General features: G+C 38.1%; 1 protein-coding gene across 3 annotated transcripts in view; it reads right to left on the bottom strand.

The window, feature by feature from the left end:
• LOC112043432 (adenylate cyclase type 2-like) overlaps positions 1-27,683 on the bottom strand; it is a 164,655-nt gene that overhangs the window by 93,568 nt on the left and 43,404 nt on the right. For all 3 annotated transcript variants that reach the window (XM_052885688.1, XM_052885686.1, XM_052885687.1), the window contains exons 2-5: positions 27,250-27,395; positions 22,175-22,381; positions 16,035-16,163; positions 13,678-13,872 (exon numbers count right to left, since the gene is read on the bottom strand). In XM_052885688.1, the coding sequence (XP_052741648.1) occupies positions 13,678-13,872; positions 16,035-16,163; positions 22,175-22,381; positions 27,250-27,395 (677 nt within the window). The remainder of the gene's footprint in view (positions 1-13,677; positions 13,873-16,034; positions 16,164-22,174; positions 22,382-27,249; positions 27,396-27,683) is intronic.

Genomic DNA, 27,683 nt, shown 5'->3' on the forward strand with positions numbered 1-27,683 from the left:
GAAATTAAGTATCATGTGTCTCAAACGGTGAAGAAAAAACATCGTGAGGAAACCTGCATACCAGAGAATTTTCTTAATTCTCTGCGTGTGTAATGTCGGCCTATCCGCATTGGGCCAGCGTGATGGACTATTGGCCTAACCCCTCTCATTCTGAGAGGAGACTCGAGCTCAGCAGTAAGCCGAATATGGGTTGATAATGATGATGATAAACTCGCTACCTCGGAGTGTACGTTAAGCTAAGTTAAGTCGTGCTCATGGTCATATCACTCCCAGTGATTGCTACAAAAATTAAACATTATCACTCTATAGACCCCCCACTAGGTGGACCGATGATATGAAGTGGGTTGCAGGGAGCCGCTGGATGCTAGCAGCTCGAGATCGTTGTGCTGGGAGGTCCATGCAAGAGGCCTATGTCCAGGAGTGGACGTCTTAAGGTAAGGTAAGGTACTCTATAGACCTGACAATTGTCATAAAAGCAACGTGGTTGTCTAAGCTCCGTAGCTAGTATCGTAAGGAGGGAGCCTGGTCGTTTTTAAAATAGTTTGATAATGATGATGATTATTTTGAAAAGGTAATAAGGTATTCTCTTTTGTTAAATCTCTACAATTTACGTAAAATAATTTCATTTATAAAACAAAAATAAAATGTACGTAAAAACGTTTAATTAGTCATTGTACACACGAGCCTGATAATTTATTTATCCCTCCGGAGCAAGTAACGGACCCAATTAGTGGATACAGAATGTTACATCGTCTATCTCTATGACAAAGGCAATATACTAGTCCGCTTTATCTAGATCTGGATAAAAACCAAGGCCTATGAGGATTTGGATCACGAGATTTTAGGTTTGAATCCTCGGTTGGGTCAAGGAATTCCTATTGAAATTTTCACTAGCTGACTCCGCGCGGTTTCACCCGCGTGGTTCCCGTTCCCGTAGGAATACGGAGATAATATATATCCTATAGCCTTCCTCGGTGAATGGGCTATCTAACACTGAGAGGATTTTGTATTATTTGCCAGTAACGCACTTTATCTAAAGTTATATTTCTTAGGCTAGGTACTATAGATATACTATAGCCATACAAAGCATTGCAATCATGCATACTGTACAAGTAACATCCCATTACGTCAAAGTGCAGTCTAGCGTAAAATCTTGACCTAGGTTCACGCATCATGGTTTAATACTTACTAATGTACCTATTACTATACTATATTACTATTTACTAGCGGACGTCCGCGATTTCGTCCGCGTGGAATTCACAAATCCCGCGGGAGCCATGGATTTTTCCGGGATGAAAAATAACCTATGTGTTAAAACAGGATATTATCTATTTTCGTTTTAAATTTCAGCCAAATCGGTTAAGTAGTTGAGATGTTAAAGATTAACAAACATCCATACAAACTTTCGCGTTTATAATATTAGTAGGATTATAGCGCCTCGTTGATCCACTGGTTAGACTATTTATGTGGCTTTAGATACTCGAGCTCGAGTTCAAGTCCTGGATGGGGCTAAAAAATATTGAGCTTGTATTCTTTACTAGTTGACGCTGCGCGGTTTCATCCGCGTGGTTCCCGTTCCCTTAGGAATATGGGAATAAAATATAGCCCATAGTCTTCCTTGATAAATGGGCTATCTAAGCTTGAAAGAATTTTTCAAATCGGACCAGTAGTTCCTGAGATTAGCGCGTTCAATCAAACAAACAAACTCTTCAGCTTTTTAGTACTAGTATTCCAAGAAATTCTCAGAAAAAATTCTCAACTCAGATTTAGGAAGTTAGTGGTGTCCACTGTACCTCGGAGAAAACGTTAGTGGTAGGCCACTGGTCCGCATCGTACGTATCGGACGCATCGCATCAAATATTTTTAATTGTACGGTATATAAAATCCGTACGATGCAATCCGTACGATACTGATCCGTATGAAATCCGTATGATTTTCTATACAAAGAATACTAAAATCCGTCTGATGCAACGCGTCCGATACGGACGATGCGGATCTATGGAAGTCCTTGTCATTGACATTACTCATTAGCTTCTGACATCTTGGAACTCAAAAGTGACGTCATCCATTCAAAACTAAATTCACAACTTTCAACTATTAATAATCATCAATATCCGCTTCCATCCGTTCAAAATATACACGGGATTCTAAGCCTTAGTTATATACAAAACAAGGCGCATTTTATGATATTTTTATAACTTTTACTATTATGGACTAATAGTTTTACTAAACAGAGTATATGGAGTAGGTCAGTAAGCAATAAATGGTCAGAAACTCAGAAATAACTTGACAGTAACGGTCAGCTGATTAGCATTCTTTGCGTTGCCTTGAACTTGTTTCCATTGGCTACTTATTTTCTACGGTACATCATTCCATTATGTACGATATTTCTACTAACTTTTCTACTAACTTTAAAAGTTGCAATAATTCAAGTAGAAAAATGAAAAAATAACTATTGGTAAGTAAATACTCATACAGGCACTTATAAAAAACACAGCTGCAGTATCTTTATATAAATGTAAAAAATTGAGAAGTCTTGGTAACATTATTTTTTACGGCCTCCGTGGTGCAGTGGTATGCGCGGTGGATTTACAAGACGGAGGTCCTGGGTTCGATCCCCATCTGGGCCGATTGAGGTTTTCTTAATTGGTCCAGGTCTGGCTGGTGGGAGGCTTTGGCCGTGGCTTGTTACCACCCTACCGATAAAGCCGTACCGCCAAGCGATTTAGCGTTCCGGTACGATGTCGTGTAGAAACCAAAAGGAGTGTGGATTTCATCATCTTAACAAGTTAGCCCGCTTCCATCTTAGATTGCATCATCACTTACCACCAGGTGGGATTGTAGTCAAGGGCTAACTTATAGAGAATAATAAAAAAAAAATTTGGACAGATCTCACAAATAATATTTAAAGTGAAGTACCTACCTTAACAAACAAACACAAAAAGATTACCTATACATATTTTTATGTCTATTACTATTTTTTTAAATTACTTCTGCTTATTCAATAAACTTTAACAAAGATACGTTTATTCAGGTATTACGCAATCCTGCGTTAACGACAATTTAACGTCTCGTAGAAGACAATGGGAAGGATTCCAAGATTAGTATTCACAAAAGTGAGTAGTAACCATTATATTTCACTCAAAACGGATAATCGCTTTTCATTTAACAAGGACGCTTTTCACAGGAAAATGAGGTGAAAATTTAGGTCAAATCAATGATTTCTTCTCATTGTTTCACTCTGTTTTTAATCGTTTTAAGAAAAGTTGTACTCTTGAATATAATCACGCCTCAGACAAAAGATTCAGCCAAGCGAAACCAATTTTTAATCTATGGATCTAGTTCACGTATTATAAATCGAGTAGGTATGTAGCATTAGATTATTATTTACTAACGACTTAACAAAGGGATCAATATCTTAGCATTCCTTGGATTCACAGGGCAGGTGCCGGGTCCTTCGCGTGGCAGAGAGAAAACTCCGAGCAGAGCCCTGGATTTATGACAGATAGGATAAGGAGGTCCTTGACAGTTAACTAACACTCCCTTTCTTCGCTCGTGTTGTTCTCCCTGACTAGCTTATATAGTAATATTCTACTATAGCAGCTTTGGATACCCATTCTAATATAGAACATAGGTACTGCAGTTTTATTGAAGCCAAGGTCTTAAAGCAAGTTATAGAGAGATTTGATTGGTAATCCTCTTGCATCTACTTCGCTTTTCGCTTCGGTGTTCTGTGATGAGTAGGCGTATTTTTATCAAAGTAGTAATGATTGAATATTATTAACATTTTTATGTTTTAATAGGACACAATATTAAAACTATTTAAATTAACTATTAAAAGTGTTTAATGCCAATGCCTCAATAACTCAACGGTAAGAGCGGTCGGACTCAGCACCAAAGGGTGGTGGTTCTATCCCCGCCCCGTTGGTCTATTGTCGTATCCACTCCTAATACAGTCTTTCCCGACTAGTTGGGCGGGAATAGGAATATTGGACATATTTAAAAGAAATGTTAAACAAAATAACCGTTTCAAAAATTCATTCAACGCAAGTATATTAGCAGAAACAAATCCGACTTGCAATGAATCACTGCCATTACCAAGCTAGTGTGTAAAAGCCATCGGAGTGAAGTCAAACAAAGGCCCGTTACGAGAAAAACATCCACTATCAGTCCTGGTCACCCACTTTGCGCAGTAAACACCAGACTGCACGATAATTTGACACTCACGTACCGTGACATTGTGTTGTATTTGTGCGCTTTTATAACATCCGATACGATCTCGATGGCTATGCGACAACGATCCGATGGGCGTCCAATCTATTCTATCAAAGACAAGTTAGTTGTACACAAAGTTATAGTGATAAGGTAAAGATAAATTATGAAACTTATTTCACCTTCGCTAATAGCTCCTCAGTCTAATTGTCCTATGAGTTTATTTTTATTATTGTTCATGTACTTAGTAAATTTATTACAGCATTGTCAACGGCGCAGGGTGCGCAGAAAAACTTTAATAAGTTTATGTATGTTCATTGTATTTGATTATTTTATTAAATTAAATAAATTTTAAAAAAAACTAGAGAGCACATAAGTTCGATTCCTGTCCACAAAACTATATCATACCCAATTCTAGCATTTTTATGATTAATTTAAAATAAAACAAACAAATAGTCATGTAAAAAAAAATTATCAAAAATGATCACAGAAATCAAATAGTACAACAAGACATGGCTAACAAAAATAAACTTATACGAAATGAGCCAAAAAACACCAGTAAAATGAAGTTCCTTAACTGTATGAATTTGGTTATGAATAACGAACTCTCTGTGTGTGTACCACTAAAATCTGTTTCTCTAGATATCCTATAAAATTAAAGACTAATGAGTAAATGACAAAAAATAGATAATGTTAAAACTATTTATCTCGATATTGTTACTTTGTTTGTAAAATATTGAATTGCTCACAGAGAGACAAACCATAATAATAATTATTTATGTCTATATTCTTTTGTCGACTAAGCTTATAATAACAGCGCTCAAAAAAAATCTTAGCTATTTGAAATAGTTAAAGGGTTTTTCAGATAGCATGGGCACAGTGCCAGTCGCCTGTACGACGTAGTATTATCGTGAATCGCGGCAAACTTTCAAGAGTAAAACGAACTGTAGTTAAAATAAAGAAGTCGACAAGACATCCTAACGATATCTGATCGGATGTAATAAAAACGTCGCAAACATTTCAGCGATGGTATGGTTCGTTTACTTTACGTGACCTGGATAGCAACTTATCATCTTTCCTTATCTTTGTGAAATCGTTGATTCCTCAATCCTAAGTAGCTTTGTTGAGCACTGCAACTTGTATTTGCCTCGAAACCTAATTTACACAACGAGATTCCTTTGTTACAGAATGTTTAAGTACCTACATAAAAAATATAATTATGATAAAACATTCATACTCGTAGGTATTAAAAAACTTTCTCTTTAATCCAAAGCCACGGTAAAAGGGGCGGACTTAACAACGACTAATGGATTCGATTCCCGCCCGCTGAACTAATTGTCGTACCTTCTCCTAACACAGTCATCATCATTATCAACCCATATTAGGCTCACTGCTGAGCTCGAATCTCCTCTCAGAATAAGTGGGGTTAGGCCAATAGTCCACCACGCTGGCCCATTGCGGATTGACAGACTACTACACACACGCAGAGAATTAATAAAATTCTCTGATACGCAGGTTTCCTCACGATGTTTTCCTTCACCGTTTGAGACACGTGATATTTAATTTCTTAAAATGCACACAACTGAAAAGTTGGAGGTGCATGCCCCGGACCGGATTCAAACCTAGGCCCTCCAGAATCGGAGGCGGAGGTCATATGCACTGGGCTATCACGGTTCTCCTAACATAGTATCTTTGACTACCTGACTAAATCGCTTGGCGGTACGTTTTGTCGGTAGGGTTATAGGGTAAATGTGGTCCCTATTATATAGAACAAGCGTACACAAATACTATAAATTAAATATAAATGAACGCCGACCGCAGCAGAGCGTAGGTACTCGTGCGGACTGTCAGCCGGGCGGCGGGCGATCGCCCGCGCGTACCGCTCGCGGCTTGCGCGTGTGTGTGTCGCCTCGTACATGACTACGCACACTAATGCCGCGCGCTAATATTTTAAATATTACATAATATAATATGATATGGGCGAGAGTAGCCCACATCACTCCCTCCCAAGAGACCTAGTTAAGGTCGATGATTGTAGGTACATGTAAATTGTGTACTTATACAACTATTTTTTTTAATAACAACCATATTTAATTATTTTAAATCATTTCGGTGTTGTGATTTTACCTTATAGTTAAGGCAGCAGTGTTATCGTAAAATGATAATTAATTAGCTATTATTAATACCTAATAACAAACGAAATCTAATATACCTAATATAAAATTTTAACTAAGTATAACAAAACCAATAAATTAAAACACAAATAATAACAATATAATAAAATCAAAACGAACTATATATTAATTAATTTGGAAAACGTAAATCTTTCGCGATGTAATAATGTAATAAAGTAGTTAATTACCTAAAGTTCGCTAAAACGTCGATGCAGCGAGCTACGTGCGACGCCTTATCGCTAAACCGGTTTCCCGGTGTAGTAGGTCTTTGATTCGGCTGCGTATTTCCGAAGTACGTTTTGATTTTATTTGATTACTAGTTTAAGTCGGTCGATAAAAATCGGGAAAACGAACTATACGGCCTGAACGAGACTTTTTGACAGTTTCCTGATTTGTGGTGTTATTTTGTTGTATTTGATGTTGTGTTATTTGATGTGGTTTAGCTATGGGAGGCTTAGGAGGGGGAGGTAGGGTATGAATGGGTATGGAAAAAGTGTCAGTCTGTGTGTATGCTGGTTTGAGACGATTGATGGAGACTGTGACAGATTTACCTTTTAATAAAAGTGTAAATGTTTTATCTCCTCGTGAGATAACTTTATGAGGGCCACTGTAAGCTGGCTGGAGAGGCGAACGCGAGGCGTCCTCACGAAGGAAGACGTATTCCGCGGTCGCGAGCTCTTTAAATACAAAAATATTATTTTTGCTGTGCCGTGAAGCGGGGACAGGTTTTAACTTACCGACGAAAGATCTGAGGCGCGCTGTGAAATCAGACATATCTGTTGTACAGGGCGTGCAAGGGTCAAAAAACTCACCTGGAAGCCTGAGGGGTTCGCCATATAGCAACTCGGCAGAAGAGGTTTGTAAGTCCTCTTTGAACGCGCTGCGAATGCCAAGTAGCACCAAAGGCAAGACTTCTGTCCAGTTGTGATCAGCATGGCAGGTGATGGACGCCTTAAGCTGTCTGTGGAAGCGTTCTATAATTCCATTACAAGCTGGATTATAGCTGGTGGTGCGCTTGTGACGGAATCCAACCATTTTAGCTAGGTACTGGAACAGAGCTGACTGGAATTGCCCACCTCGATCTGTCAGGATGCTCTCCATGACGCCAAAACGGGAAATCCATCCGGAGATCAAAGCTTTTGCCACGGTTTCTGCAGTGATGTCGGGGATAGGTATCACCTCAGGCCATCGGGTGAATCGGTCAATGGCAGTAAGACAATACTTATTTCCCTGCGACACCGCGAGAGGGCCGATTAGGTCAATATGCACGGATTGGAAACGTGCACGGGGAAGGTCAAATGTTCCAATTGGAGAAGAAACATGTCGAGAGACCTTTGACCTTTGGCATGCTAAACAAGTTTTGCTCCACTCGCGACAGTTCTTTCTTACACCAGGCCATACAAATCTCTCGGCTACCAACTTGGCGGTTGCAGAGGCTCCGGGGTGACTTAGTGAGTGTAAACTTTGGAAGACTCGCTTACGGAAGTCTTTTGTGACAAATGGCCTGGTCGTCGTTGTACTGACATCACAGTACAGAGGTACGCGACAGCCAGGTATATTCATCTTTTTCAGACGAAGAGAAGATTCTTCGCTGTTGAGGTACTGAGTCAGTTCTGGGTCTTTATCTTGAGCCATGGCTAAGTCAGTCAAAGAGATTGGAGATGCCAGTTCATCGACGCGAGATAAGGTGTCAGCGACAACGTTGTCTTTCCCTGATATATGCCTTATGTCCGTCGTGAACTGCGAAATAAAATCTAAATGACGAAACTGTCTAGGGGAACAATTCTTCTTCCTTTCGTGGAAGGCGAAACATATTGGTCTGTGATCTGTATAGACCGTAAAATGCCTAGCTTCGACCATGTGCTGAAAATACTTGATACTTTCATAAATCGCGAGGAGCTCACGGTCGTATGGTGAGTACTTCTGCTGGGATGGGCTTAATTTCCGGGAAAAGAAAGCAAGGGGTTGCCACACATCATCATGTTGCTGCTGTAAGACCGCCCCTATAGCCAAGTCTGAAGCATCAGTGACTAATGCTAATTTAGCTCTGCAGTCCGGATGTGCAAGGAGGGCTGCATTTGAGAGGCTGTCTTTTGTAGCTTCGAATGACCTTAATGTCTCACCTGTAAGGTGGATGGGGGTGGAACCTTTGCTCGTTCCCGTAAGGAGAGCATTGAGAGGTGCTTGGATCAGAGCCGCGTTTGGCAAGAAGCGTCTATAAAAATTGGCCATGCCTAGAAAGCGCCTCAGTGCTTTAACGTCCCTAGGTGGAGGGAAGTCTCGTATGGCTTGTATCTTCGTTTCTAATGGCTTAGTCCCGCTCTTGGAAATTTTATAACCCAAAAAAGTTACTTCGGGAACTCCAAATACGCATTTAGACACGTTGATTGTCATTCCATATTGGCGAAGACGATTAAATACCTGACGTAGGTGGTCATCGTGCTCGGCTGCATTCCTGCTAAAAATTAGGAAGTCGTCGAGATAACAGTAGACGAAGTCCAGTCCGCGCATCATTTCGTCGACGAACCTTTGAAAGGTTTGGCCTGCGTTACGAAGCCCGAAGGACATGAAGGGGAACTCGAACATACCTACCGGACTTGAAATTGAAGTTTTAGGTATGTCTTCCTCGCAGACAGGTATCTGGTTGTAAGCTTTTGCCAGATCGATGGTGCTGAAGATCTGGCAGCCAGCGATGCTGTGGGCAAAGTCATGTATGTGCCGGATTGGATACCTATCTGGGATAGTCCTTGCGTTCAGCCTCCGGTAGTCCCCACAGAGCCGCCAACCGTTGTCCTTCTTCGGGGCCAGGTGAAGCGGGGACGACCAAGGGCTGTCCGAAGGTCTCGCTGTACCATTGGCGAGCATTGCCTCGAACTCAGCCTTCGCTATTTTCAATTTATCGGGAGCTAAACGTCTAGGTGAACAAGTTACTGGTGGGCCGGGTGTAGTGCGAATATGATGTTTGGTGTTATGCGGTATTGTGCGATGTGTACCTGCTGGGCGTGTAATGTCTGGGTAATCACGTGACAGAATTAAATGGTACGGCGATTCCCCAGTGAGTACCTTAACAGATAAAACATCACAATTCATAGCTGTACGTCCTGCAGAGGTAAGAGATGTTAAATTATCATGCAACATTTTATTCTTACAGTCTACGATAATACTATAATGAATTAAAAAATCTACGCCTATAATTGGTTTAGTTACGTCCGCCACTATAAAACGCCACGGATAAGTTCGACGAAGTCCCAGGTCCAAGTTTAGGTGTGTGTACCCATATGTGTTTATGGTGGAACCATTCGCTGCAACCAGTGTGTAACCCGCCGGTGCTCGGCGCTCCTTGAGATTCGACCGGGGGAAAACGCAGAGGTCACTTCCAGTGTCCACGAGAAACTGTGCTTTCGTCGCGCGATCGGTAACAAAGAGGCGACCAGAGGTGGTAGGGCAATCATCTGTCGCCATTAGTGATTGCCCGTGGCATTTCCCGAACGCTGATAGTCGCAGGGCTTCTGGCATTTCTTTGCGTCTTGACCAAACTTCGCATGGTACCAGCATACCGGGTATCTTCTGTAGCTGGAAGCTGAGCGCGATCCACTACGTGACGACGCTCGATGGTTAGTTCCTCTTCGCGTTGAAGTTCTCGATCTGTCGCTGCGTTCCTCCAGTTTTGCAGATAGTCGCTCGACCATTTTCCGAAGTTCTGCGATCTCGGCGTGCACACTTGGTGAGTTGGTCTGCGACGTGGTAGTAGCTGCTACGTCTTTCGCTGCGGTTATCTCGTGCACGCGGTCCGCAAGGTCCAAAAGTTGGTCCAACGACTGTGATGGCTGCGTAGCCAGAACTGTCTGCACGTGTTTCGGAAGCCGGCTACACCAAATTGTTTTCAAAAACTCCTCCGGAATGTTCGAACCAGCCAGGTCTTGGAGGTGCCGTGCAAACTGTGATGGTTTTCTGTCTCCTAACTCTTCGTGCATTAGGAGTTGCCTGACTCTTACTTCGTGTGAGGCGGATAGTCTTTTTATTAATTCGGTCTTGACTTTTTCGTATCGGTTAAGAGAGGGCGGATTTATAATAATATCTTTCACAATTTTAGCGAAAGTGATATCTAAATTATTTGTTACGTGTGCAAACCTTGTTTGATCATCGGTGATACCGGCGCTGTCCAGTTGCCCTTCTAGTAAGGCGAACCATAACTCTGGATCCTCCGATGAAAACATCGGCACTTTGATACGTTTGCCGCCGTCATCCGATGAAACGCCCACTTTTTTCTTCGCCCGCTTTGTAACGTGGCCGTCGGATCGCTTTGTGTTCGTCGAATCTGCACTGCTATCACTCATTTTCTGTCCTTTTAGGGGTCACCAGTATAGGGTAAATGTGGTCCCTATTATATAGAACAAGCGTACACAAATACTATAAATTAAATATAAATGAACGCCGACCGCAGCAGAGCGTAGGTACTCGTGCGGACTGTCAGCCGGGCGGCGGGCGATCGCCCGCGCGTACCGCTCGCGGCTTGCGCGTGTGTGTGTCGCCTCGTACATGACTACGCACACTAATGCCGCGCGCTAATATTTTAAATATTACATAATATAATATGATATGGGCGAGAGTAGCCCACAGGGTGGTACTAGTCACGGCCGAAGCCTCCCACCAATTTAGAAAACCTAATCGGCCCAGCTGGGGATTGAACCCAGGAACTCCGTCTTGTAAATCCACCGCGCATACCACTGCGCCACGGAGGCTTCCGGCTCAAAGGCGCCTCATTAAAATCAATAGCAATATAACAGATTTAAATGATTGCTAGCTTTTAAAAACAACTTTAACTTTCTGTTTGTTTGAGTCTTATCAAGATCTTCATTCAATCAAGTCTCGACGGCTGCGTGGTGCATTGACTTTTCATTCTGACACTGGATAATGATGAATGAATGGGTTCGATTCCCACAACTGGAAATTATAATTATGTGTGATGAGCATGGATGTTTTAAAATCTAAGTATCTACCCATAATGTATTGTTTAAGTAAGTATATTTATTTATTTAAATAACTTTAAATAGTTTAAAAAACACGCTTTTAACACACACTAAAAATTACAAATATTGGATTTAAGTCACGTGACTATTTTTTTCGTATTCCTGACAGCAAACTCTTTTATTTTATATCCATATCATAGGGTTGCATTTCAAACAGCCTGTCCGACATCTCGGGGAGGCCGCCATATTGGATTTAAGTATAAAACGTTTCTTGTCATTTATTATCATCAGAACTCAGAGCGTGTGCAAAATTTCATCCTAATCGAAGACCGGGAATTGGGTCAAATTAAGATTCCAAGATTTTCTTACATACATAGTTACAAGTGAAGCTAATATATGCGTGTTAAAAAAACGTTACCAGGATTCTAATCGATTATTTTCCCAAGTAGAGAAACAATGTCATTTAAATACTTTCGGAAATAATTCCGTAGGTTGAAATTATTTCCATATTTCATGTCTATTGATAGAATTGCAATTCGCAATCGGCAGATTCAGTTATACTGATATTTTCCGACAGTCACATTACTTTATGATAATAAACGAATATTGAACATTATCACTTACAATAGTAAAAAATATATCCGAAGTTAGTTACAATAGTAAAAAAAATATCTCTGAGGGCATCAGAATGAAAAAATTGGATAATTAACAAACTTACCTGAAGAAACTATTCGTATAATTATGATAATATACGAATAGTTTCTTTCGAAGGTATCTTTTTCAAGGTAGCAAATAATCTAAATATTATAAAGAACACTTTCGAAAGAAACTAATATATAACTATTATTTTGTATAGAGTTTTGTCTTCGATTATAGTTTACTTTGTCACAAAATAAAACATTTTTTTAATTTCACATAATAAAGAAGTAATGATAAATTTCATGAGACAAAACTTAGCAAATCAGCCGAATTAGAGAATTATTTACCTATGTGCAGAGAGACAGAAGAAAGTGCCAAAGATAAAAATGAACTTTAACTTAAATTATAAATTGTTTAAAAAGTGCAAGATAAAGAATTTCTTCGTTGTAATGAAAAAATAACTTGTACAATGAATTTTAATTTAAGCCGTTAGGGTTAAGTTCCATGTAATCGCGGTTATTTTTATAGGTGGGTAGTAAAACTTTTCAAATCAAGAAAACTTTTCTGTTACACTAAGCACTGGCAAGATGCAAGCGTTGTAACTTTCACTGAAGTAAGAAATGTAGATAAAAGAAGAAGTTAAACTAATGTGCACTTTTATTACGGGTTCACTGTCTGTTTTTCTTCACAAGTTCATAAGGTAAAATTAAAAATATAGATACCTATACTACGGCCTCTCTTGATGAGTACTGTGTACCAACAAACAAATTGCAAATGAAGGTAGAAAACGCAAGTCATTTCGTAACTTATTTATTTTATAATATGTATGGTTTGTTTATAAAATGTTGTATAAAATATATTAACCATATCTAAGTGTTCTAAGTTTATAAATCAAATTTATTTTCATTGATTTAAGAACAGGGTAATTATAATTATTATTAGGATTGAAATGACTAGTAATTTATACCCTCATTTTTAATTTGCTTGTTGGTAAACTCATCTAGAACGGCTGTAGTATAGCAATATATTAGGAAAGGATATTGTTTGTTGATCCTCCACTAGGTGGATTTTTTAATCCATTATCATTAAACGTGGAAACTACGTTGCAGGCGGTTCAGTTTAGGACCTTTGTGTTTTTGAAATCCCTACAAAAGAGAAGCCTATGGAAATCTCTACAAATAATTTCTATATAGGCTGATTCTGATGCTGATGAATGGTTAAAAATCAAGTGACACGATTCATCACTACATCCCTGGATAGGGCCAGATTGAGTAATCGAGCGAGTGATATAACTGGTGCTGCTATCACCAGGGTCGTATCAGCCGTGCCAATGATACGGGGCCCCGGACTACAAGGGCCCCTTACGTGTGAATCCACAATCTCACTTAATCTGGTGCTTCCCAGAAAAAAAATCATAAAAACTGTCTATAGAGTTTCATTTCAGAAATGACGAAAGACAAAAACAAGCAATCTATTTTTTTTCAGGTAAAACGTACGCCTAAAAGTTGGAAATATCCTACATAGGTGAAGTCATTGTCATATTTATTTTGAGCAAGCATTTTTGTTTCTTCTGTGGGAAACTTTTACCCTTCATTTGGGCCCTCCAACTAATTTTGATACAGAGCCCTTCTAAGGCACACTACGCCACTGGCTCCCACGTTTTCTGACTAGTACAGACTTACCTCAGCAGCAATATACGCAGGTATGACAGAGAGGAGTAGGCTCTCTTGTTGCTCTCTCTCACACTCGAGCTTGACGCGCTGTTCGAGGCACGTCCTGGTTCCAGCGAACGTGTTCCGGTGAGCACGCTCTGTCAGAGCACGGTAGTAGAGCCCGATGCCACTTGCCGAGAGGAGCAAGGAGAGCTCGCAAGTCAACTGTTGACAATAAGTTTAGCTAAATACACATCCAGTAATAAAATGTGGTTGTAGTATCACCTATAGATGCCCATTCCCGTAAGTAAGTCGTATGCTAAATATATAATCTATCTTTGTGCCTAAACCGGACTATAATCCATCTTTGTGCCTTTCATCCAGATACGTTCAGCTTAGCTGTGATTGATCCTTAAAATAGTCATTAAGTTTTCTTTGCACAAATTTCTAATTTTTTTTATGTCATAAAAACCTATTCCGACAATTATATAATGATTTATTTATTTTGCTATCATCCGCGAAAAGTCGACGAACCCATGCGACTACGTCACCCAGGTCCGACAAAATACTCTCGACGTACGTTTCACCCCGAAACCGGAGCATCCTCAGGAGATGTTGACTCTACAACGTGCAATTGCAAAGTCTTTGCAATTGCACGTTGTAGAGAAAAAATAAAAATCATTATAAATCATTATAAAATCATGATGAACTTCCGCAAAGTAACGCCTGCTTCTATCCAATATTCCGACAATAAAAAAAAATATTTAGCGAAATCCGTTTTGCCGTTCAATTACTCCAAATTGAAAATCTTTCTACAATTTATAATAAGGGCAAGCAGCGCATTTCGCATCTATGAAGTGCACGCTATTAGTCATACATTAAGCGCAGCTTTAGTGCTTTATGTTCACTGGTTATAAAGGTAGGTACACAACATAATTGTAAACATTTTATATCCTTTTTAAATTACGAAAAGTCTGTGTTTGTGTGTTAAGTTAGAAATAACTTCGTAAAAAAATATCATGGAAAAGTTAAGTAAAGCAATGCACATTGTGAAAACAACTTCCTGTGCAGTGTTTCAGTTTTAATTAGGAGTTATTTATGACACTAAAATAAAATCCCTCTGGAGACCGATGTTCTCATTAGCAGCGATAAGTAATGTTTTTAAATTACATCTAAAGAGGTCTAGATATGATTTTTTTTTTAATTTAAAAATTTACAGCAACGGCAACTACACGGAAGAAACCACGGGATTCGTTAAATTACGCTTTCGAAGGTAAATTACTTAACTGATTTTGAAAACTGTTTCACCAATGGAAAGCATAATTTTCAGATAGTCATATTTTTATCCACATATTCCCATGGGAACGGCAATTACGCGGGTAAATCCTTTGGACGTCGGCCAGTAGGTAGCATCTATGTAGGCTTAACTTTATAATGATTAAGGGACTCACATTATGAGAAGTTGGGTTGAATTGCCCAACCTTCATACCGCATCAAAGTAAGGGACGGGCAGTTGGACATTAAGTTTTGAGCCTAAACCGACACGTTTAACACAAGTGTCATTAAGGCAGATATTGACCAAGGACTCGGTGTCGTGTTTATAATGACCTTAAGGTCCCGTAACATTACAAGCACTGTTTAGAACTATACTGTTCATTAAGAACTATATTGTTAATTTTAAATCAAAATCTCTTAATTAAATAAAAAAAAACTCATCACACCAACCGATGGACGCATACTGTTTTTTTTTACAAGTTAGCCCTTGACTACAATCTCACCTTGTCATCAATTGTAAAATATAATATTGCATGATTCTTTTTAAAAGAGCAACTGTTCAGTTATTTGCCGGTTTCTTCTCAGCAGAACCTGCCATCCGAACCGGTGGTAGAATCTTTACAAATAGTCAACTGACGTATCAAAAGTGCTTGTAAAGTGAGCGTACTTGAAATAAATGAATTTTTCACTATTCTTGCTCAAAAACACTTTACCTACGTAGGTAAAGTGGAGAAAACAACAACGAATTATCTCCCACGTTTACCTCAAAACTCATTATTCATCTTTACAATAGTCGGAAATTATGTTACCGGGTAAAAGCATCTCCCATAATATCCAAGATTGTAGACTTTGTACATTTAATTTTCAAATAAAATAAATCATTGAATATTGTACTAAACTATTATATTTTCTCGCAATCGTAGTGAAAAGTAGAGTGTAAGACGTGGGGCTAAACCCATTATAAACTCGGTTTCTATTTAAACTAAAAATACCTCGTATATAATGGGTCTTTTTAACCCCTTGTATAACAATCTACTATTGAATTTTAAAGTTAGCTTAAGTTCCAAATTGTATTATTTCTCAATAAAAAAGCAATATTTTGTGTAATTTACCTGTTGATAGAATTGTCCCTCCTGAGCCTGAGGTCCGAGGCCTATCGCGAGGCCCATGTATGCGAGAGTCAAGGCGGCGGACATGCCCAGCGCTATCGGCCGCGCTATGGGCATCATTGTATGTACCATCTGAAAAAAAAATACATCTTGCACTATTTCTTATATGGAATAGTTATGTATTTTAAACCGACTTGAAAAATTGAGGTATGTATATTATACTCGATTATCTTAAAACTGAACTGATTTTAAATATTTTTAACTATTCTATTGCATTTGTAATAGAATAGCCTGACCTCACGGATGTAAGTCTGACCTCTAAGCTATTGAGGTTTCATGCAATTGGTGTCTGTATACATTGTAATACTTTAAGCCACCCGTGCCAGGTAAGAGCACGATTCGTATAAGCAAAACGTCCAGGGTATCTATGTGTTGCATGCTATAATCTATGCCTTGCATGTGGTTCCTTGCATGTTATAATATCTACCTTCATTTATATGATTATGATTAGGTATACGAGTAGTTACTTCTAGCATTGCATGGAAAATCGATACGGACAGAGAGGGTATAGGGAACCTTGAGAACTGTATTCTCAATGTTTTGAACATGCTATGGTAAGAAATATACGTCCACGTGAAAACTATTTTTTCTCGAATCCCGCCCGATTCATAAATTTTCCCGGGATAAAAATTAGCCTTTATGTTGCTCTTTTATCTCATCTATCTGCCAGTGAAAGTTTTATTAAAATCCGCTCAGCCCTTCCTAAGGTGAAAAAGTCTGGACAAACAGAAAAACAAGACAAAAATAAAAAGCTTGATTAATATGTATAAGTATTTGAATAAAACATTTGTAGCGAAAAAATTTAACCGATTTCAAAATCACAAAAATATACTAAAAACCGAAAAATAACATCGTAACCATATTATAAATAACCCATAACCTTCTGATCAGTTTGAAGGCGGTTACAAGCTAGTGACGTATTAATTAAAGTCGTTTCTGAAAGAACCATGGGAAAGAAATGTCTTTAAATACTAAAACTTTATGATTTAATCGGATTTAGTTAATGCATCACTGTGTTAGCACTGTCCTCAAAGTGATCAGAAGGAAGCACATACGATGTTATTTTTCGCTTCTTATAATTTTTTGTGATTTTGAAGTCGGTTAAATTTTTTTGTTTAAATGATTTTATTTTTCTGTTTTAATGTGTCCTAGCATAGTAAACGAAAGCGCCACAGTACGGGCAATTTCGTTATTTTGACTTTAATTTTCATGAAAATTAAATAGAACCAATTTGGAAGACATGTAAAATTAAATAGGACTCTTTCAAACAACAAAAAAATCAAAATTGGTTAAGAAATGACGAAGTTATGAAGTAACAAACATTGAAAAAAAAACAAACGCATCATTGAGACTGTACTACTGTATTGATTATGTCATAAAATATAAGGTACTTATTATAAACAAAATTTACATAAGAGTGTGTAACAATTTAGATCCGTGTATTAATCCAGTTATTTCGGTAAATCGGTAGGTACGCATACAAAATATAAAAACATACAAGCTGAATTAGGAGCTTTTGAAATGAATTAAAAACACTACATTTCTTGTTAATTACTTCAGGAAATAAAAAACAAAAATGCAGCCAACTAACCGAGGCGGCTGCAGCTTAAACTGTCATTTATTTCGCATAAACTTTTGTCAATGTTCCCTTGTTTACCGAGCGATGCGATTTAATGAACGGAAAGTTCTTCCACGCTATCGGTATTTTATAAATGGCAGCTTATCTGATTGTTATTTTATAGGAAACTAGCTGACGCTGCGCGGTTTCACCCGCGTGGTTCCCGTTCCCGTAGGAATACGGGATAATATATAGCCTATAGCCTTCCTTGATAAATGGGCTATCTAACCTTAACCAAATCGGACTAGTAGTTCCTATTATATTATAATATTAGTATAGATATCTTTAAAATCTACTTTTATAAGATTTTTACACCACGAGATATCCCCGATGGGAATCCATTCCAAATATCATTGATGTAGATGTTTGAAATATGAGGTAAAAAGGCAAAATTCTTTCAGTTTCGTCATTGACATCTATGGAGCTCACAAAGTAGCAGCGTGGGATAAGCCTTAGCTCTCCTATAACGAGGGAAGCCTGGAGTGAGTGGGAAGTTAAAATATGCTGTTAATTAATGACTTACTAGAAGTTTCAAATTGTTCCAAAGATTGCTATAGGTGACTAATATTAAATACATTTTGCCAACTGCGATACATAAATTATTTCCAAAACAATTTCAGTCCATTAACTTCGTCTATCACAAAAGATACCTGGTACCTACTTCGTTATTGTATTTTGATCTATTCAATTTTATATTCGAAAAGAAATTCCCGTTTTTAAAATCTATTAGAAAATCTCCAAAATAAACCATGACATTTAAAAAATTTCCATTAAAAATTTTCTCAAGTATTCTTTGCCATCAACAATTACAAGTTCCCACTGCATTTCTAAATCTCTTTAATCGCTTTAATCTGGACCCATTCGAGGCGCTCCCGAGTTATGACACTTTAATGCAATTCCGTGATAATTCTTCCGTCCAGAGTTCCCGTTGGAAATCTCGGAAATCTTCCCACTAATGCACTTAGTTTGAATTTCATAAGTTCTAGTGGAATGCTCCATTATACATTGTAGCACTATGTTGGGGCGATTTGAGACTTCAACCTTCAACCGTTTAATTTCCTGTTTTATGAACTTTTTAGAAGTAAATAAAAGTTCATCCGTTTTAAAATTACAAAACATTTTGCAATATAGGCAATTGAGTATGGACTTTATCGACTAAATAACAAAAAGAGGGAGCCCGGTCAAAAAATTTATATTACCTTTGAACGTGAGAGGATAAAGGAGGATAATGCAAATTGTACCAAATTATGCACGGTCAGGTCCCAAAGTAAACAGTCTGTTTTAATACAAACTAGCTGACGCCGCACGATTTCACCCGCGTGGTTCCCGTTCCCGTAAGAATACAGGGATAATATACCTATAGCCTTCCTCGATAAATGAGCTATCTAACACTGAAAGAATTTTTTAAATCGGACTAGTAGTTCCTGAGATTAGCGCGTTCAAACAAACTCTTCAGCTTTATAATATTAGTATAGACAATCCTTAATGTTCTTATTTCAATATGTAAATAGCAGGTTTTCATTGTTATTTTGGAAAAGCTATTCGCTCGCACTAAAACTTTCAGCAGAAACTATACAAATATGTAAGTTGATGTTTCAAAATGAAACAGAGGACCTAGTGGCAGTTTGATACTGTTACTATCGCGTTACAGTAAACGCGAATTTCTAAGGAATTGATACAGCGCCATCTAGTGGCACTACTGTACAACTGTTTCAATTCCATATAAATTCGCGTTTACGTTAATGCGATAGTAACAGTATGAAAACATTGAAAACTCCAGGCAAAGGTAAAGGCAAAGGCACACAGAGCAAGTCTAAACAAATACGCATGTAAGTATTTAAAACTTAAAGTTACGTCTTTGTGAAAAAAAATTATGTCAGATCGCTTTGGGGTCTTACTCTAAACGTTTTGTAAGCTAAGCCTAATTGAAATGAACTTTTTTTTGAAAACACGAAATATATGATATTTGAATTAGATTATTTTTTAATCAATCAATCCATAAACCTTCTGATCAGTTTGAAGGCGGTGCCAATCCAGTGTCATGTTTTAATTAAAGCCGTTTCTGAAAGAACCCTAGAAATTTTGTAATTTAAACGGCTTGAATTAAAACATCACTGGCTTGGCACCGCCTTCAAACTGATCAGAAGGTAGCACATAGGTAAGATGTTATTTTTTGCTTTTTAGTTTAGGTTAATTTTTGTGTTGGAAGTCGGTTGTTTTTTTTTTATTATGGTCTTTATTATCAACCTATTAAAATAAACATCAAATCAATTGACAAAATGTCATCTACGTCCTATATGATATCCACCAGTAACCACCGGATGACATTTGTTCCATAGAATCTCAATTTCGTATACGTCAACTAGCATTCGTCAATGATAGTGAATAAGCCTGCTATTAATATTAATATTTTTATGAGAGATGTGCTCAACTATTATACCTACTATATATTTGAATAGAGATTTGTTTACAAGCTTAATGGATTGGTAATTAAAAGCGATTAAAGGATTTATACTCATAGTTTAGAGTGGTTGAACTTTCAAAGAATACTTATTGCTAAATTCAGCTAAATTACACAGTCTGCAAAGTCTGACGTCTTGAGCAAGTTTTATTCAACTATAGTAAGGAGTATTCTCATTCCCATAGGTAAAGCATTAAGCAGAGACGCTGCGAAGTCCTCGGCAACTACTAGTTTATGAATACAAGACACTGGCACAGTTAAGTTTTAACCACATCCATTTGACTGTGAAAGCATCGCCTGCCGACGGCGGTACATTAATAAAGACTGAAAGGAATACAAATTACTTTTAAACCAATTTTTAAACACGATAGTCGGTGTTTTATTTTTACGTCAGTTAAAAATGCAGGGAAGTTTAAATTTTATTTGTAAATACGAGTATATATATATTGATAAACAAGACAGTTTTAATTTAAGTTGAATTAATATTAGGAAAGCCAAATATCACACTAATCACACTTAACACTAATATTATAAGGGCAAAAGTTTGTGTGTAAGTGTGTAAGTATGTTTGTTCCTCTATTACGCTGCGGCTACTGAAGTTTGGCTGAAATTTGAAATAGATTTTACTCTGGATTAACACTTAGGCTACTTTTCATCCCGGAAAACTCAATGGTTCCCGCGGGATTTGTGAAAAACTCAATTCCGCGCAAAAAGACGCGGACGTCCGCTACTTAATAAATGAAGGTACAATAAAATTGTAAACTTTTTGAAGTCGGTTAAAAATGGTATGAAACCCTAGTGAGCCACATCGTGTCGGAATGCAAAATCACTACGCAACTTCGTATCTATATTTTTAGCAAAATAGTATTAAAAATCGATTTTTAAAATACATAATCGAGTACCCTTTAACTTAAGCATTATTCGAGATAACAAATAATATGGTTGATCTTTGTGGTCATTTGTCTTCTTCAGCTGTCGTCAACTTTAGATCTGTTTGTCTAACAGAGGTCAGTTATTGGTTTGAAACTCAAACATTGTTATTAACTGCTACGGAATTTGAATATTTGTGACCAGTATTTACGGGTGAACTGAACTGGTCATCACAATTTTGTCTACAAAAAAATAACTTTAATAAGTCACAAAAGTATCTAGTATCTAGTATCTTCATGGTTTTTGGCCGCACGCAATTTTGTCTACAAAAAGTAACTGAAAGTTAAAAAATTTAAAAAGTTGTATTTTTATTATATATTATTAGTATTCTAAGAACACTCGCACATAAGTCACCTTTAATACAAAAAAAATACCGTTCGGGAGCTATGTTGCCACCGACAGACTGACAGACAAACACGTCAAACTTACAAAACCCCTCTTATTGCGTCGGAGGTCGAAAAGAAAATCTTGTAATATTTCCCTCGACTTCAATGTTTCAGTGGCGTTAACATGCGACAAACTAAACAATCCAGTGGAGAGAAATAGACAAAATTCAACCAATAGCGGTGCAACCTGAAATAAAGCTATCTCTTTCATTGCGTTGGTATGTAAGAGATGGATCTGGGACAGCTTTTTTTTTTTTATTCTTTTACGAGTTAGCCCTTGACTACAATCTCACCTGATGGTAAGTGATGATGCAGTCTAAGATGGAAGCGGGCTAACTTATTAGGAGGAGGATGAAAATCCACACTCCTTTCGGTTTCTACACGGCATCGTACTGGAACGCTAAATCGCTTGGCGGTACGTCTTTGCCGGTAGGGTGGTAACTAGCCACGGCCGAAGCCTCCCACCAGCCAGACCTGGAATCTCAATCGGCCCAGCCGGGGATCGAACCCAGAACCTCCGTCTTGTATATCCACCGCGCATACCATTGCGCCACGGAGTTCTGCGGCTATTGGACGACATTTTGTCCATTTTCTCGTCACTGGTCTTATGTTAGCGTCACAGGGCTCGAACCTTTTACCTAAGCCACATAGAGTAACCAGAAGACTAACTAGATAGTAACATACATACCAGGATCAGCGCAAACAGCGGCAGCGGCGCATGGTGAGTGACCATCAAAGTGCCGGCGCCGAGACTGACCGTGACCAGCACGGAGCCCGACAGCGCCAGCGCCTCCCACTCCGCGGCCGCTGGCAGCAGCGCCATCGCCAGCACGATGGTCAGTATGAATATCATCACTGATAACACTGATATGGCCGTTACTTGAGACGATAGGTCCTGGAACAAAGAAATATTTAGTTTATATTAGGTAGATTCATCATTATCAACTCATAAGTCTATATAGAGAAATAGTGAGAGTCTCCTCTCAGAATGAGAGGGGGCCAATAGTCCACCACGCTGGCCCAAAGTGGATTGGCAGATTTCACACACGTAGAGAATTAAGAAAATTCTCTGGTATGCAGGTTTTCTCACGATGTTTTCCTTCACGGTTTGAGACAAGAACCAAGAACTTTTGTTGCAGACCTCCAAAAACTTATCTAACTTTTTTATTTCGTTAACATAACTTTGACGTCATAATGTGTAACCTTTTTATCCGATTTGAAGCCCAAAGGTCCGACCAACAAAATGTCAAATAAATCAAGTGGAAGAATCGTTCACCAGATTTACGCATTGTACCTTGAACATAATAGAATATCGAAAGCATCTGGGGAAATTTTAGGCAGGCGAAGATATTTCATCTATATTCAAGTAGAAAGGACAAAATATAAAACGACAATAAATTGGAAAACATGGTCACTGACTGGTGGCATGTTTGTTCAGGTAAGAATATTTTTGAAATAGTTTAAAAAAAATCACATTATTTTAAACGGATTTTAAAGAAATTCGCACGTGATATATTAAAGAAAACAGCAAATTAAAAATATTATTATCATTTTCATCATTAACGACCTATTTTAAAGGCTGTCTACATAGCCGGGTTTCCCCTGTATGTGTATAGGAAAGGTGATATAGAGCTTAGACTCACCACGCTACACCCATTTGGGTTGGCAGGCTTAGGGTGATAGTGTTTTGAGAATTTAACGATCACTACCAGATGTTAATGATAATACATCAATGTCTACTACCAGATTAGAAGCGTGTCAAACAAGGAATTATAAATTTTGGAAATTGAACTCGGGATCTTCACAGATTAAAGCATACACATTGTGTGAGACAGATCGTTAAATAGTGGGTTCTTAAAACATTATAAATACCTCTCTCTATATTTTTCTATATTTTTTCAATCTCCTTGTTATGAGGTCAACATTTTGTTACTGGCGCAAATTTTTGCCACACGTCCAATAGAGCGAAGTCTATTGTGTTCTAGAGCCGTCATAAGTTATAGCTTGTATAGGTTTTTTCTTGAATTCTATCTTCGGCGCCCGCTTAGTGGCTTTCAATTTATAAAAGCAATTGGATTTAGTTTTATCTATATATTAATAAAGAGGTAAAGTTTGTGGTATTTCAGGGGTGTTCTCTGGATCTACTGAATCGAATTAAAAATTCTTATACTACTAGAAAGCAAGGTTATTTATGAGTGGCATCCTACTAATATTATAAACGCGAAAGTTTGTATGGATGTTTGGATGTTTGTTACTCTTTAACGCTGCTACTACTAAAGCGATTTGGCTTGAAATTTGGAATGGAAATAGATTTTACTCTGGATTGGAAAAAATCCATGGTATCCCGAGATTTGCGAAAACTGATGATTTTGATGATAAGAATGTTTGTTACTCTTTCCCTCGACTACTGAACCGAATTAGCTGAACTTTGATATTAAGATATAGCCTGGACACATAGGCTACTTCTTATCCCGGAAAATCCATGGTTCCCGAGGGATTTGTGAAAAAGTAAATTCCACGCGGACGAAGTCGCAGGCGTCCGCTAGTAAGCTATATTTTATCTCCGTATCCTCACAGAAACGGGAACTACGCGAGTGAAACCACAGGACGTTGGTTAGTATATTATAACGCGACCTGTGACCTTGGGTATTAAAGGCGTCTCGGAAGTCTATGCAAGAAGTTTAAGTCGAGCAGTGGATGTCCATCGGTTGTTAATAATTATTGATGATTTTAAAATGAAGTGGCATTGGGCAGGCCACATAGTTCGAAGAGCCAATGGACGTTGGGGTCCCAAAATGCTGGAATGGCGACCCGCACTAGTAAGCGCAGTGTTGGTCGACCCCGCACTAGGTGGACCGAGGATATCGAGCGGATTACAGAGAGCCGCTAGATGCTGGCGGCTCGAGACCGTTGTGCTTAGAGGTACATGCAAGAGAGCTATGTCCAGCAGTGGACGTCTAACGGCTGATAAGGTAAGGTAAAGACTACATAATAGCTATATGCTATCGACATACTAGAGGACACCCTTCGTCCACCCTGACCCTGAAATCCATTCTGAGCGGACGCCTACTAACTATAAACCTTAGCTATAAACTACCTCCCTGGCAAATTTCAAGTTATTTTCGAGATTTCGTGAATAATTTTTCGCTTTTATTGATTTGATTTTATTACCGGTTTTTATGCGGTTTTGGCAAATAGATAGAATCGACGATAGTTTTATTTGGGGCCATATACATGACCAAGATGTTTAATTGAGATTATAGGTACTGTAACCGAGAATAATTTTGTATTTAAAGAGCATGATTAGGTAGATACTTAGCTATTATATCATTATGTTGCCCTTTCATGCTTGAATATTACGCATAGCTGAAATACCATTGCATTTAATAAAGCAGGTCTACACTACACAGAATAGAAATATCAACAATTATTATTACTTATCTCACCAGACCATCAACTTGAGGCAAAAATACCTTCTGAAATAAATCAAAAAAATCAAAATCATTTATTTCAAGTAGACTCAGTTTACAAGCACTTTTGACACGTCAGTTGACTATTTGTAAAGATTCTACCACCGGTTCGAAAGGCAGGTTCTGCTGAGAAGATACCGGCAAGAAACTCAACAGTTGCTCTTTTGAAAAAGTCATACAGTATTATAATTTACAATTGATAACAATTACTGTTTACATTTCTTATAGTTTTACTTCCTGTGTGAAGGTGGAAGCTGATCCAACGGCCTCCAAGCATCTTTATCATTAAGGAACTCATCAATGTTGTAGTAACCTCGACTAAGTAAATGTTTTTTAACACATTGCTTAAAGCTGCATTGGCAGGTCCATCACAGTCTTGGGGGTCTTGTTATAGAAGAGTACACCCAAACCTACAAAAGATTTTTTTACTCTTTGGAGACGATATGCAGAAATAACTAACTTATGCCCGTGTCTGGTAAGACGTGGGTTTAAATCTCCTTTTCGTTTGTACAAATTAATATTTTGTTTTACATAGACTATACTGTTATATATATATTGACAGGCTACTGTTAGTATACCTATTTCTTTAAACTTTTGACGAAGGGACTCGCGTGATTTTAATTGATATATTGCTCGAATTGCTCTTTATTGAAGTACAAATATAAAAAAAATCATTACGACTTATTGTATAGTTTACAATAAGTCGTAATGATTAGTACTTTGACGATAACAATAAAACTCAGAAGTAGATTAAGGACAAAAACAAAGTATCGATTAATTGAGAATTGATTATGAAACACGGCTAAAACTCACGTGATATAAGGTCGGAGTATGCCCGACTAGTATCAAACCCATACATTTAAATTCTAAAAAGTATCGATTATCGTTGAATTTAAGACTTCGCTGATTTGACCAATTTTCATGTTGTGGAAATTATTGGGCTAAAAATGATATTGTTAGTTTAGTTTTGTAGATACCAATATATTCTTAACTACACTATGCTCGTAGTCTACGCTTAACAGTATTCGCACATCACATACGTATAAGTAGATTAGGTGCTATCAACCGTTAATGTATATAAGCAATTAGGTGTTCCAGTCCGCTTGGAGAGACTAAATACACGGGTGATTGAATCGTAACCGAATATAGAGCTTATATCCAACATGCTGTTTAATTTTTTTGTCGACTTACATCGCTAGCTGTGTTCAAGCGGCAAAACCGGCTAAAATATATGTAGATACTTACATTATAAGATTCCAATCCGGTTTTGCCGCTTGAAACTGAAAAGTTGGAAATGCTTGCCCCAGACCGAATTCAAACCTACGCCCTCTGAATCGAAGGCAGAGACGACCAAGTATACTAACCCTAAAATAGTAGCAATGAATACCTGATGCATACAAGATGACATTAGACGCGAAGCTAACTCGATCCGGCTCACTAGATTATAGGCCGGCGTTAGGTGCACTTTACTTGATACTGCCGTGTTTACGACTAAGTACCTTAAGCCGAAGAGCATCATATAGTAAATCGAAACTACTGGTAGGTATGTATACACTTATACAAGTAGCTCTAAATGTATTGGTAGCTCAAAAATGTAAAGCACATAGCATACATTAGCAAATTTAGATAGATTTTGCGAAAGATTGAGGTAAATCACAACTGACAAAGTACATAGAACATCATCATTATCAACCCATATTCGTCTCACTGCTGAGCTCGAGTCTCCTCTCAGAATGAGAGGGGTAAGGCCAATAGTCCACCACGCTGGCCCAATGCGGATTGGTAGATTTTACACACGCATAAAATTAATTAGGAATATTCTCAGGTATGCAGGTTTTCTCACAGTGTTTTTTCTTCACCGTTTGTGACACGTGATGTTTAATTTCTTAAAATGCACATGATTGAAAAGTTAAAGGTGCATGCCCCGGACCGGATTCGAACTCACACTCTCCAGAATCGGAGGCATAGATCATATCCACTGTCTGCTATCACGGCTAAAACATATTACCTAAATATTTTTTTACATACAACCGACTTCAAAAACACAAACGTACGCTGGAAACTAAAAAGCGAAAAATAACATTCTAATATTTTCTACCTACTGATCAGTTTGAAGACCAAGCCGGTGATATATAAATTCGTGGCATATCAAAAGATATCGGTTCCTCGGACAATGTTCTCGGCGCGGGGTTTGCCATAAAGATACCCTTTTGTATAGATTAATCATAATATTAGTACCTAAATAGCACCCGTGCGAAGCCAGGGCGGGTAGCTAGTATATTATAATACTTACATCGGAGTGTAGGACGCACACCGCGCATAGCAGCGCCACGCTACAGAGTAATGTGACGCACAGAGCTGACATGAACAGCGCATGCTTGAGCCGCACGCAGTACCGCCGGTACAGCGCCTCCAGCTCCAGCTCTGTGCCCTCCTCCTCTGTGGACAAAATTTCACATTAAAACGAAGCTAAACTAGTACACAAAGCGGTAAAGCTAATTTATAGCAACGTGTTCTTAACATTCTCATGATATACCATTTTAAAAGGAACACTTTAATTTGATACCCATATTGTAGTATTCAAAATAATATTTTTTTCACCTAGAGTTTATAAGTCGTCGTGTTAGTTTTTTTAAGTCACCTATCTAAGAACACTTGGGTTATCAAGACGATATCTTAAATACGTCAATCCGTTCAGCGGTTTAAAAGATATGAGGTATTAAAGAA

The sequence above is a fragment of the Bicyclus anynana genome, chromosome 15 (assembly GCF_947172395.1).
Source record: "Bicyclus anynana chromosome 15, ilBicAnyn1.1, whole genome shotgun sequence".
NCBI classification, from domain to species: Eukaryota; Metazoa; Arthropoda; class Insecta; order Lepidoptera; family Nymphalidae; genus Bicyclus; species Bicyclus anynana.